General features: G+C 36.1%; 3 protein-coding genes across 4 annotated transcripts; 2 read left to right on the plus strand and 1 right to left on the minus strand.

Moving 5' to 3' along the window:
• Positions 1 to 2: 2 nt before the first annotated feature.
• Positions 3 to 1754, minus strand: LOC663888 (uncharacterized protein). Its single transcript, XM_969918.4, has 6 exons — positions 1507 to 1754; positions 1069 to 1456; positions 707 to 941; positions 417 to 660; positions 215 to 371; positions 3 to 161 (listed from the first exon to the last, which is right to left on the minus strand). The coding sequence occupies exons 1-6, from the start codon at positions 1645 to 1647 to the stop codon at positions 76 to 78; spliced, it is 1251 nt and encodes a 416-aa protein (XP_975011.1). The 5' UTR covers positions 1648 to 1754; the 3' UTR covers positions 3 to 75.
• Positions 1755 to 3234: 1480 nt separating this feature from the next.
• LOC103313280 (G-protein coupled receptor Mth2) lies at positions 3235 to 6301 on the plus strand. 2 transcript variants are annotated; one of them, XM_064357171.1, is made up of 7 exons: positions 3235 to 4041; positions 4757 to 5197; positions 5250 to 5328; positions 5409 to 5596; positions 5642 to 5825; positions 5875 to 6014; positions 6065 to 6301. In XM_064357171.1, the coding sequence occupies exons 1-7, from the start codon at positions 3360 to 3362 to the stop codon at positions 6229 to 6231; spliced, it is 1881 nt and encodes a 626-aa protein (XP_064213241.1). In that variant the 5' UTR covers positions 3235 to 3359; the 3' UTR covers positions 6232 to 6301. The 2 variants fall into 2 exon arrangements, with proteins under 2 accessions (XP_064213241.1, XP_064213240.1); XM_064357170.1 differs by having other exon boundaries at positions 3239 to 4041; positions 5642 to 5828.
• A 1574-nt stretch (positions 6302 to 7875) lies between these two features.
• On the plus strand, positions 7876 to 12065 carry LOC135266418 (probable G-protein coupled receptor Mth-like 3). The gene is made up of 6 exons (XM_064357169.1): positions 7876 to 8738; positions 10115 to 10576; positions 10624 to 10702; positions 11061 to 11248; positions 11298 to 11484; positions 11531 to 12065. Exons 1-6 carry the CDS (start codon positions 8057 to 8059, stop codon positions 11817 to 11819), a joined length of 1887 nt encoding a protein of 628 aa, XP_064213239.1. The 5' UTR covers positions 7876 to 8056; the 3' UTR covers positions 11820 to 12065.
• Positions 12066 to 12068: the final 3 nt, after the last annotated feature.

A 12068-nucleotide genomic window follows, 5' to 3' on the forward strand; every position in this document is an offset into this window, starting at 1 on the left:
AATTCAATAAATTGCTTTATTTTGCGAACCACATTTGTACAAAACCATCACTTAATAATTTATTACCTAACACAATCATAGACCTATGTAGGAGCAAAAAACAAAAGTCAGGAATAACGTTAAAACTAATATCAAAATTCCTACCAAGGCCGGCATAGTACCTACAACAAGAGAAAATAAAATAAATTTTTTGGCCAAGAGCACAAATACGTACGTCTGTAAGGTAAAGTATGGATACAAACGTGGTTATCCACAGATATCGACAACACAGCCGCTTCTGCCACACTTGCAACAGTGTGGTTTTGCGAGACTGGCAAGAACTCCAGCCCCGTCACGAACATGGAATGTGCTCCAGGAATATGCAATACCCTCTGAAAAAACCCGTGTTACACCCGCCAATTTTCCTACAACCCTACCTGAAGGCTGAAAGCTATGTAAATCATAACAGAACCGCTAAACATCGTCCCCACAGCCACAAATCGTCCGTCGTTTCTCACCGCGAGAGCGGCCAGACTTTCATCAAACTCTGCCGATTTTTTAATCACACCTTCGTCAGGGAGCCACTGCTGCAAGTAGGACTTTTGCTTCTTGGCTAGACCTGTGGGGTTGGCCAACATATAGAGGGCCGATTTGCGCTCCTCGCCCTCTATCACGCCAAATCTGTTTAGAAAATTGAGTTGATTGTTTCAAAAACTTTCCAACTAACCGTGCCCGCTTGTATAAATATTTTGAGCCTTCGGGCTGTTTCCACGTCAATTTGCGGATCTGTCTGCCTTTGGAACAGTCCCAAAGGACCGCTTGGCCATCTTTCGCGATGGAAATTAGGTAATTTTCAAAAATGCTGAAGTCCAAGTCGTCTATTTCTTTAGTGTGGGCTTTGAGGACATGGGCCGGTTGCAGTGCCGGGAACTTCCACAGCCGCACGATACCGTCAGTGCCCCCTATCATAAAATTGACTTTAGAATTTAACGTAATAAAATAAAAAAATCAAAGTGAGCTGAGATTAGAAATCAAGTTGGCGCCGCGAGGCGTTGCCAACTGAATTTCCGCTCCCGGGGGTTAATTTGCCTGTGGCTAGAATTTTGCCAGTGGGGTGGAACCTGGTGACCCTCAGCAGGGGCTCCTTCCCTTGAAAGTCCGTCTGCACACTGTCCGAGGGCTTGATCATGAACTTCAACCTCTTTGAGTTCTTGTTGTTGTCCGTCTTCTGCTTGGCTTTGGGTTTCCGTTGCTTCAGTTCATGATTGTGGCTGATATTTTCAATAATATCATCTTCAGTGACTAGAACGCTCTCAACGTTGTACAACTGGCAATGGCTCTCTTGCCCCGCCACCAAAAACGAGTGTTTATTATCACTAAAGGCCGCACAGTTCATTACAACACTAGGTCCAGTTTCATGTCGTGTGATTTCCTCGGCTAGGAATTTCGTGCCGTCATGAGCTAATTCAAAGATTTCCTTAAATTTGGTTGTTTTGGGAATGGGTTTGAGTAAAGTGTTTCACTTACAAAACCATTTGCCACTCCAGTTTTTGAGGATCCGCCGCCTCCACCAACGATTACGTGTCTGTTGGTTAACATTTGCACCGTATAAAGGGGGAAATTTAAGCGGGCTAATATGTTGTCAATGTATTTACGTGACGGTGCCATTTTTTTGGACGACTTCACTTAGTTTCGTTCAATATTTTTCAAAGTTCCACGTAGATAACCTCCAAAAACATAAACACCTGGAATGTCAAGGGTTGGGAGGGAGATGGTGACCGAAAAAAGTTGCGGTCGAAAAATGCTGCATCCGACTGACAGCCAAACCGAATTGATATTCAAAAAATTGTAATAATAAGTCATAAATTATATATCATAAATCAAAAACTAAAAGTCGTTGAGCACAACGGTTTGTTCCAGCGAATTCTACGGTTTATTATTCGTTTTCTACTTGTTTCTTAGTTTTTTTAATTTTTATTAATTTTTTTTAATTAAGCTAGCTATTTCATAGAGAAATACTACTTAATCCTTTACTAAAAAAATTACAGCTCAAAAACTAAAATATAAAAAATAAAAAAAAATATTATCTGGAAACTATCATTGCTATAGCAGAAATGAATGCATTTTTTAAACATCATTAGAATGCTCTATTTTTTTTAAGATTCCAAGTCAATTGGTTCGATTTTTCGATGTTTGATTTTTCCAATTTTTGCCGAAATTTTGGTCAATTTTCGGTACTCGGAGCATTTATTGGAACTATTAGACTTCACTCAGTATGTTTATTATATTTGGACAATTTTTTTATTTATTATCTATTTTTTTCAAAAAGACTATTGTCCAGCGATGAATAGTTTTCGAAAATAGGTCAAATATTAAAACAATCATAAGTCCAAATGCCGTAATCGATTATTTTTTCTGTCGTCAATTTTCAATATCCAATTCTACTTTGTTTTCGAAAAAATACAATTCTAATCTAATTTGGAACACATTTGACAAAACTGACAACTTTCGGCTTGATTATTGGTCTAAGTAATTAAAGCCCATTTTATGTCTGCACGTTATTATCGTTCTAAAATAGAAAAATTGTAATAAGTTGGTTGTTGCCATTGTCGGTAAAACAAAGCGTTGTTAACATCAACACACTGATAAAAAGATAAGAAACATTATAATTATTTCTTATATCAAAACAGGTCGTTAATTAGTTAATTAATTTTTTATTAGAAAGAAGTGTAACAAAATTCTGAAGTAATGATCTACATGCACAGAAAACAATTTAAAGTATTTAATAGGTAACGCCGATTTCTGTATGATTATTGATTTTTGAGAAAAATATATATACAGACTCAAATTTGATTTGTCCCTCAAGATTACATATTCGATTTTTCCGACTGTTTCAAGAAATAAAGCTATTACGAAATGGTGACAACTATTATAGAAGCTGAAGCTATACTTCAATCAGCTCTGTGTTTATTGATTTATTATTTTACAATAAACTTCCCACTACACTACAATAATTACAAAAAATTCCATAATCGAGCTTGGTGTGAGACATTGTCAATTTCCCGAAGTATCATTATCCTTCCATTAGAAGCTAAAAACTCGCTCGGGGCTGCTCAAATTTCCTTTTCATTTTAAAATAATTAGCCAGGATTTATTTTCGGTTTATTTTTCAAACTAAACAGCCAAACCACTTTACACAACAAACATGAACCCTCTTCCACTTTATCCAATTTCCTCACCTAATTAATTTTTTTAATTAGGGATTTGGAATCCCTCTGCTGCCCTCACGAGCCATTTATACGGTGCGCGCAAATCTTTCACAGCTAGTTGTGTCGTCGTTGGCAACAAGCTAGCTCCTAAATGTGTCTCAGAGGAACACGATGCGAGTTCTTATTTTAACACTCCTTCTGCACCTCACCACCGCCAACAACCGAAAATGCTGCTCCTCCGACAGCTACCTCCGAAAAAACCACTCCGTCTACTTCTGCGATAAGGACGAGGACAAGAGACTGCAGGTCTTCACCAAACAAACCGACCTGCTGAAGAGGGAGGGTCACGGCAAGTGCGTGGAGGCCCACCATAACGTCACCGAGTACACGGTTCGGAACCACACCGTCGTGGAGGAGAGCTCCATTGCCGTTAACTTCTACCCCAAGTGCTGTCCTCTCGGCTATTTTTACGACTCGCTCGTTCATTCGTGTGTTTGGAGAAAAAACATGAACGAGAGTTTCATCAAACAAAACTTTATTAGAGTGGGCTTGCCGCAGTGTTTGGTGATTGTTGATTATAAGTTAACACCGGGGAATTTCAGCATGGAGCTGGGGAATTTGTACATTGGGGACTTGGAGCGGTTCAAGGATGGGGAGTTTTGCATGGACTTGGACAGGGATGGAGGGTTGGTGGCGCGAGGGTGTTACGAGGATCTGGCGATTTGTGCCAAACACAGGTGCTTAAGGAAGTGTTGCCCAGATGGGCAGAGCTTCGTTAATGGGTCTAAGTGTCGGAATACCTACGAACATGGGCTTGATCTGGCCTTCACTGACAGAATTGTTAAGCCAGAAGGTTCGTGTTTTCAGGAATTGTTTTTCATTATTATTATTATTTTTTATTGAAAAAACATGCAAAGGAAATTATAAAACGGATTATTTTTTCATTCAAACGCATTTCTCTACGAAATAAAACATTTTCCAATCCCAAATTGAAAAGCTTTCTTGGCTCTAGCCATATTTACTCAAACATCAAAGTCTAACTGATTTCGGATGAGACGATCATAAAACTTGGTTTACAGCAGATTAATTGTTACTCAGCTTCCTTCCATTTATTTATTTACCCACACATTTCCACTTTATTATGTGTACATCAAATAAATACAGGATTTAAAATTATATTTCTAGTTTTAGTCATGTAAAAAAATCTGTATAACGTTACGCCACTTGTTTGATTTTGATTATTTGTTTTAAATATTTGCAACGTTTGATGAGTTTATTTACCTAGGCTTTATGGACGCATTGACGGAAAAAATCTGATTAGATCGAATTGATGTGCTTAATAATAAAACGCCAATCACCATTAACTTTACGCTTGAGGGAGAGTCAATTTTCGAAAATTATTGTATGATATGCGATAACATCCGTTAAGCTCTAATAATCACGTAATTAATAAGAGACAAATGATACAAGTGTTTGGTGGAATATTTTTCGCCCAATCTATATTCTAATATAGCAATGAATATTTTAATGGGATTTGGTGATTCCTATAGAACTTGACGTGGTTTCAGAGCCGTATGCTATCATCCACAAGAAGTACAGCTGCAGAATCTACATACTGAAGCCGAGGATTCAGTTTTATATCGACACTGATGGAACGTTTTACGCCTTTTCGAATAAAACCAACTCTTACGAACGCTACACAATCGACGAAAAATCCTACTGCATCGAGCACGTGCAAAAACAGGAGCAGAATCTCAACAGTTTCAAATTCTTTATGTGTTTTAAGGACGATCCTCCGAGATTAAAATTTCTGGCGGAACGTTGGGCGAAAATAGTTTCGTGTATTTCCCTCGTTGTCATTATTGCAATTTATGTGTTTTTTCCCGAAATGTTGAATTTGTTTGGACTTATTCTGCTTAGCTATAACGTGACGACTTTAGCTACGTTTATTATTTTTGTCTACGTCCAGTTTGAGAGGGACTTGAGCGATTCGGTTTGCTATAATTTAAGTAAGACTGTTCCGGGAATTAATTTTTGGAAAATGCATTACTCCAATTGTAGGTTTTGCGTCGTCGTTTCTGGTCTGGTCATCGTTCACTTGGCTTAATGTAATGTGTTTTAACATCTGGTGGACTTTTGGGTACGGTTTATTGGCTTTGTTGCAATTTAATAAGTGGTGTCGCTTGATGTGAGTGATTACCTGTTTATTTATTTTTGTAGGTCGCCAAAATCGTTCAAGACAGCAAAAGAGAAGAAAAATGAATTAAAACGATTTTTTTTGTACAATTTATATGCTTGGGGGGTCCCAGCTGGTTTAACACTGATTTCGTACTTATCCTCCAAACATTTGAATATTCCATACGTTATAAGACCGATCCTTGGATCATATAAATGCTACTGGGAGAGAAGTACAGTTTTTTATTTTTTATCGATTTATTTATTTTAATCTATAGGACCTGGAAATTACGGAATGCTATTTTTTTATGTGACTCCTCTAGTTTGCATGGAACTGATTAACTTAGTGTTGTACGTGCGGACAATGATTTATTGCTTGAAAGTTCGAGGAGAGATAAATAAACTGAACGATGCCAGAATTTTGTCACAAGAGAGAAGAAAAAACTACCATTTGGACAAAGAGCAGTACGGGGTCACAATTTTGTTAAAAAAATTATTTGATACGTTACAGATTACTCCTGGTTTTAAAACTGAGTATCATCATGGGAATTTTTTTTGTGTTTGAAGTTGTTTCGTCAATTTTTGACTGCAGCAAGTACCTAGTTACTGAATATATCGAAATGATTTTGGATCTAATTAACTGTTTGCAAGGTAGGGTTGGATAAACGTGTATTATGCCAAAAAAAAATATTTATTTTAAGGAGTTTTTATCCTTCTCATTTTTGGGTGCAAGAGAAAAGTTTACCGATTTTACCGAAACAAAATATTTTCGTCTACAATTAGGAAATCTTCAGCTTCTTCTACTCCGACTGCTACGACACAAATGACCGAACCTCTTAATTCCAGGTCTAGAATTAGAAATGTCTAATTTCAATTAATAAGTTTGATTATAATTATTTATATCGATGTAATATGTGGATAAATAAAATTTAAGTGTACCTTTTGTTGTTTTATTTCTTTAACTAGTTTGAATTAGATATTATTGAAAACAGAAGAATGTATAAAAAAATTAAATACTTGGAGGGAGCAATAATAAAAATTATTATTTTTAATTAATTCATTTTAATTAGTACATGTTGAGGAATTCTAAAAAATTACATGCCTGGAGACAAATATAAAGTATTTAATAACAAACGTTGAATTCTGTTTGATTATTAGTTTTTGAGATCCAGTAAATATACTTTTAGCAGACTCAATTTCAGTTATGTAACATTGGTATGTAGACAACCAACTATACACAATTTTGAATAAGAAATCATCAACCAATATTTTCGTACGATTGGAGCATAATTGGTGCAAAAATAATTAAAAATTAGACTTTCAAATATTTTCTGACTGCCTTTAGCAGATATTGTCATTGTGATAATAAACTTTTTAGTCATCGTGAATCCAAGACACTGACACAATTTAAAAAATAAACAAATCTTATAGGCATCAGTCAACTATTTATCCTCTACTTTTAAATGATGGTGAAAGAACCCACCGTAGTCATAAAATATTACCTGCAGAGAAGAAATAAAGATAGTCCGCTGACTTTTCACTAAGAAATTGAACGGTTCTCTATACCTGAGGCATAATAACTTGAAAACTAATGAGTTTTTTCCGAGAAAGAGCAACTTTCTCGTTAAACTATGGACTATTTAACGGTTGCAAATAAGAAAAAAATTATGCACATCTAACATTACCATTTAGATAAACACGAATAATGCATAAAGTCAGAATTCCTCGATTTTTTAAATAAATATGTATGTGTTTTCATAAGTCCCACGAAGCGTGTAATATATTTCAGACAGATGGGAGATATTTATAATAGCAGTTGACAGAGTATATGACGCCATTAATGCAAATTTTTGCTTCTAGATTTTTGAAATTAATCAGTATTAAGTGCTGGCAACTAAATTAGCAATTGTGTAAAAACGTCCGCGACTTTCCGTGATTGATTACTTCCACCAAACATTTTAATCATTTTAAGCTTCGGTAATATAATTAGCAATAATTTATTTCGCACACTCTTCCAATAATAATTATTTAAATACTTAAGTGTTTATTGGATAATAGTAAATTACGTCCAAATTACAAACAGAAATGCAGTCATTCTTAATTTAGGGCCTATTTATTTGTGCGTATTTTCTTTACATTGGACTAGCGATTGTTTAATTAACTTTACAATCAATATAAATCACAATAAGGCCAAATTAGCACACCGTGAGACCAAACATTGCGTTGTTTTTCATTGTGACGGGAAAGTAATTCAAAACAAATTATTTAATTAATATATTAACTTGCGTGCTATTTACTAGCTTGTAATTAAAACAGTTATAAAAAGCCATTCATGTTGCAAAACATGTGTATCGTCTTCCTTCGCTTCAAGGCAACTGTCAATTACAATTATTAGCACAACCAGCAATTAGAATAAATTTATTGATCGATTAGATAGATTAAAGTCTCGCCATTTTTTTTCGAGTAGTTTAAGGGATCCCTCGTTGAAAATTCTTTCGGCGAAAATCGCTGGGGATTCCTGCAAGCAATTTGTGTAATTGCCCGGTTTCAAGGCGTGCGTGTCCAAATACCAAAAAATCTAAAAATTAAAATTGTTCTTAAATTACGCACAGTCAATCCACATTGTGTGAGCCGGAGCGTAAAAGTTTGCCAGTTCTGTTGAAGACTCTGGCAAAGTAACACGATGTAACAACATGCTTCGTTTACTCTTCGTAATATTGACAGTACAAACGTGCCTCAGCACGCAAGAATTGCATCCAAAGTGTTGTGACAGTGCTAGTGTTTTAAGAAAAATTGACTCGGGTTATAACTGCACCAAGGATTTGGACCAAAGGACTCAAATTCGGACAAACGGCACGAATTTTATAGAAAGCGACGAATCGGGGCTTTGCATTGATGTGGAAAATTCGGTGGCGCTTTTCCAAACCACTGAGGGAAATTTGAGCAAAGTGCGGGACCTATCAGATGCTGGATTTTACCCCAAGTGTTGTCCGCTTGATTATTTCTACAACAGGACGACCCATGGTTGTGTCAAGTCCAATGAAATTTTAGAGCCCTTTTTTCGGGAAAAATTTGTCACAGTTGGACTTCCACACTGCAAAGTTATTATAGACATACCTACGAAGAGCCAAAACGTGCAACCCTTTCTTGAAGAACGCAAAATTAAAAAAGGATCGTATTGTCTTGACCAGGACCAAAACAAGCAATTTGTTTTAAGGATATGTTACGACAACTATGATGTTTGTGACAGGATCAGGTGTATTAGGAAGTGTTGCCCAGATGGGCAAAGTTTCATCAATGGGTCCAAGTGCCACAACACTTTTGTCCATGGCTTGGACCTTTCGGCGTTTTCGGGAAACATGGATAATGTCAATGGTAATTTTTTGTCAGTCGTGTGAATTAATCTAAAGTCAGTAATAAGAGGAAATATGTGGGAAGGTTAACCAATTAATATAATTTGCAACTTACTTTCCTGTTTTCATACTTGTGTGTTATGAAGACTAGTGACGTGCGTAGTTTTGAGAATTCCCCATATTTTTTATGCAAAGATGATCTGGATTATATCTTTGTTTTATTCGATGTTGGAATTTTTCAATCAGTTATAATTCTACAGTTAATAATAGCCTTGCCGAAGCACGACAAATTTAAAAATACCAATCTTATATTTGCGGTGGATCTAAGAATAAAATGAGAGAATTTGGGCCCAGAATGTTTAAATAAAATAGATAAGGGTTTGCATTGTTTAATCAACATTAACCTGTATCACGTTTTTATTGCGCTAAATTAATAATACAAATTCAAGGTTGCACTAATTAATTCTGGACGATCTGTACCTGAAATTTCAATGAGAACGCGATGGAAATGTTGGATTTTTTGTTAGAGGACAGGTTTTGGTGAATAATTGTCGTGTTTATTTGTTTACAAGTTTAAATAGAAATTAATAAAACATTAGGGAAGTCATCGTTAGAGCAATGATTACGAGTTCATACCCGTATTATAATTAAATTGGACACCTCTGAATAATAGTCAACGGAACGAATCTTAAATCCGACTAAATTTTTATAAATAAAAACTTCGACACGTTATTCAAGTGTCAAGGACGACGATTTCTATCTGCATAACTTTCGCGATGTTTATTGGTACAACAAATAACGTTCAAGAACAAGGGATTCAAGCGGAAGTCTCATCCTAGCCTAGCTAACAACACAGTAAATTTATTTTGATAGTTTTCTGGATCTTTATTTTACTTGTCGCAAATTAAAAGTCTTGTAAATATTGAGCTAGATAGAGGTAAAAACACAGCAAAGAATCAATAATATTAACCATAATAAGTAAATTGTATTTTTTAACACACAGTTTTTCTCCTTAAAACTGACTGAGAAACCACCAAATTTGATCAGCAGAACAAAACTTTAATTAATTTTTCCGGAACTCATTGAAAAACGTGCATCGTCACCCACATGAAAGCGCCTATTCAAATGAGTATTTCCCGAACGTTTTCAGTCCTAATGTAATTAAACGAAAAATCCCAAAAAATCGCTTGAAAATTCAATTAGCTTTATGACGCATTGCGTGCGAATTGCACGTTCGCTATTAATTTAAACAAATTCATCTGTGGGTGTTTGGCTAGGCATTAACCTTGTCTATAAAATTAATAGCGTCTACTCGGTTCTATATTAACCCATCACCTGCCTGTCTCTTGTTTGGTGACAAAACAAAATTAGTTTCCCCCATTTAATGTCTTTTTTTAGGCAGTTTTGCGATAGTTCACGATGGCTACAATTCACCCTTATATCCACTTAGCCCACAAACCATGGAGTTTTATCTCGATGCGAAGGGAGTGTTCCGAATGGAGGAAAAAGACGAATTCGTTGGGAAAATCAATGTAACCAAGGAGTACAAAGTGGACGAGAACGGATACTGCATGGAACATGCACTGAAAGGCTCCAGGAATAATTATTTCATCTTCCGGAAATACCCGGACCAGAAGGTCCAAACGAAATATGTTTACACGAGTATCGCTATGATTATTTCATGCGTTTTTCTCGTATTAACAATACTGTATTACTGTTTTTCCAACGAGAAACAAACCCTCTTTGGCAAAACCTTGATCAGTTATTGCTTCACCTATCTTCTCACTTTTCTTCTCTTAAGCTACTTCACTCTTGTGGAGTTTGCCAAAGGCCATTATCAGACGACTTGTAGTGTTTTCGGTGAGTTTAATTCTGGCTTGAAAATGATCAAATGAGGGTGTTTACAGCTTTTTTCGTCCTGTACGCAACCCTGGCCACGTTCTTTTGGATGAATATTTTGTGCATCGATATCTATTGGACTTTTGGGTGAGTTGTTATTTACGTAAAAGTTCGCACCTAGTTTAATCAAGCTTTTAACTAATTAAGACTCTCCTTGCGAAAAACAGAGTGTTTTCCCAGAAGGGAATAATGAACACAACCGAGCAATAAAATTTATTGCTTCATTGTTTTAATTTTGGTTTTTTGTTCAAAAATTGTAGCAATGACGTGTCGTAAACCGTGAATGAAAGTTTTTTAAACAAATAAATACGCGGCATGACGTGTATTGAAATGAGTCAGTGGGTAATAATATTTCGCCAAAAGCGGGCACACAATGGACGAATGGCCGATTTAGGAACGGTTTTGGTTCGACAGGAAGCTCGAAAAGTGTAATTTCTTTTTCCAGATCCTCTAAATCCTTTTCGAGTCGTCAACACAGGAACAAGGAGTTGAAGCGATTTATTTTGTACAGTTTGTACGGCTGGGGTTCTCCTCTGGTTTTAACCGCAATCCCTTTGATTTTTTACCATGTGGACGTCCTACCGTCTGCACTCCAAGTGATAATAAGCGAGAAAAAGTGCGTTTTGTACAGGGGTAGGTTTTATTGGGAATAAATCAGGCGGAAACTAAGTCACCTTTCCAGGAGACGGCAAATATGCCAACTTTTTGTTCTCGACGATACCTTTGACGATCCTGGAAATATGCAACCTGACCCTGTTTATTAAAACTGTGATGTACTGCTTGAAAGTCAAAAAAGAAATCAATAAAATGAACGACACGCAATTAATCAAAGGCGAACGAAGCCAGAAATTGAACAACTTTCGCGATAGGTGAGCACCGTTTCAGTCAACAGTTTTTTAAGCCTCACTGTTTCAGGTTCGGCTTGTTATTGAAACTATTTTTAATAATGGGAATCTCGTTTTTGTTCGAAGTGGTGTCGGGCTTTTATGACTTCAAGAAGAGTGAGACCACGATTATGGTTGAGTTAATTTGGGATACGTTCAACTGTCTGCAAGGACTGTTTATTTTCCTGATTTTCATTGTCAAGAAGCGCATTTTTAAAAAGTTCGAGAAAAAAGTCGGTTTGACGAAATTGAGAAAATTCTCGTTTGTTTCTTCAGCCGTGACGCAAACTACGTCACTTCCAACGTTGAATAAACAGTGATTTTTTGAGACTGGATGAGGTGGAAATATTTCTGTAATTTTCTCTCTTGTGTGTGAAAGGTAGTACAATTAATGTTAACTTATTTGCGTATTTATTGTGATCGAATTTTACCCAAAGATATTTATGGCCTAAGATATATTTTTGTTAACGTAATATTAATGTGTACGAACATCGCCCTCATTGTTTATTTGTTGTGGTGACCCAAATCCTGTTACCCTATCTAAATAAATGTAAAATATAAATAAATGT

This window comes from Tribolium castaneum, chromosome 5 (genome assembly GCF_031307605.1).
Source record: "Tribolium castaneum strain GA2 chromosome 5, icTriCast1.1, whole genome shotgun sequence".
In the NCBI taxonomy this organism is placed as follows: domain Eukaryota; kingdom Metazoa; phylum Arthropoda; class Insecta; order Coleoptera; family Tenebrionidae; genus Tribolium; species Tribolium castaneum.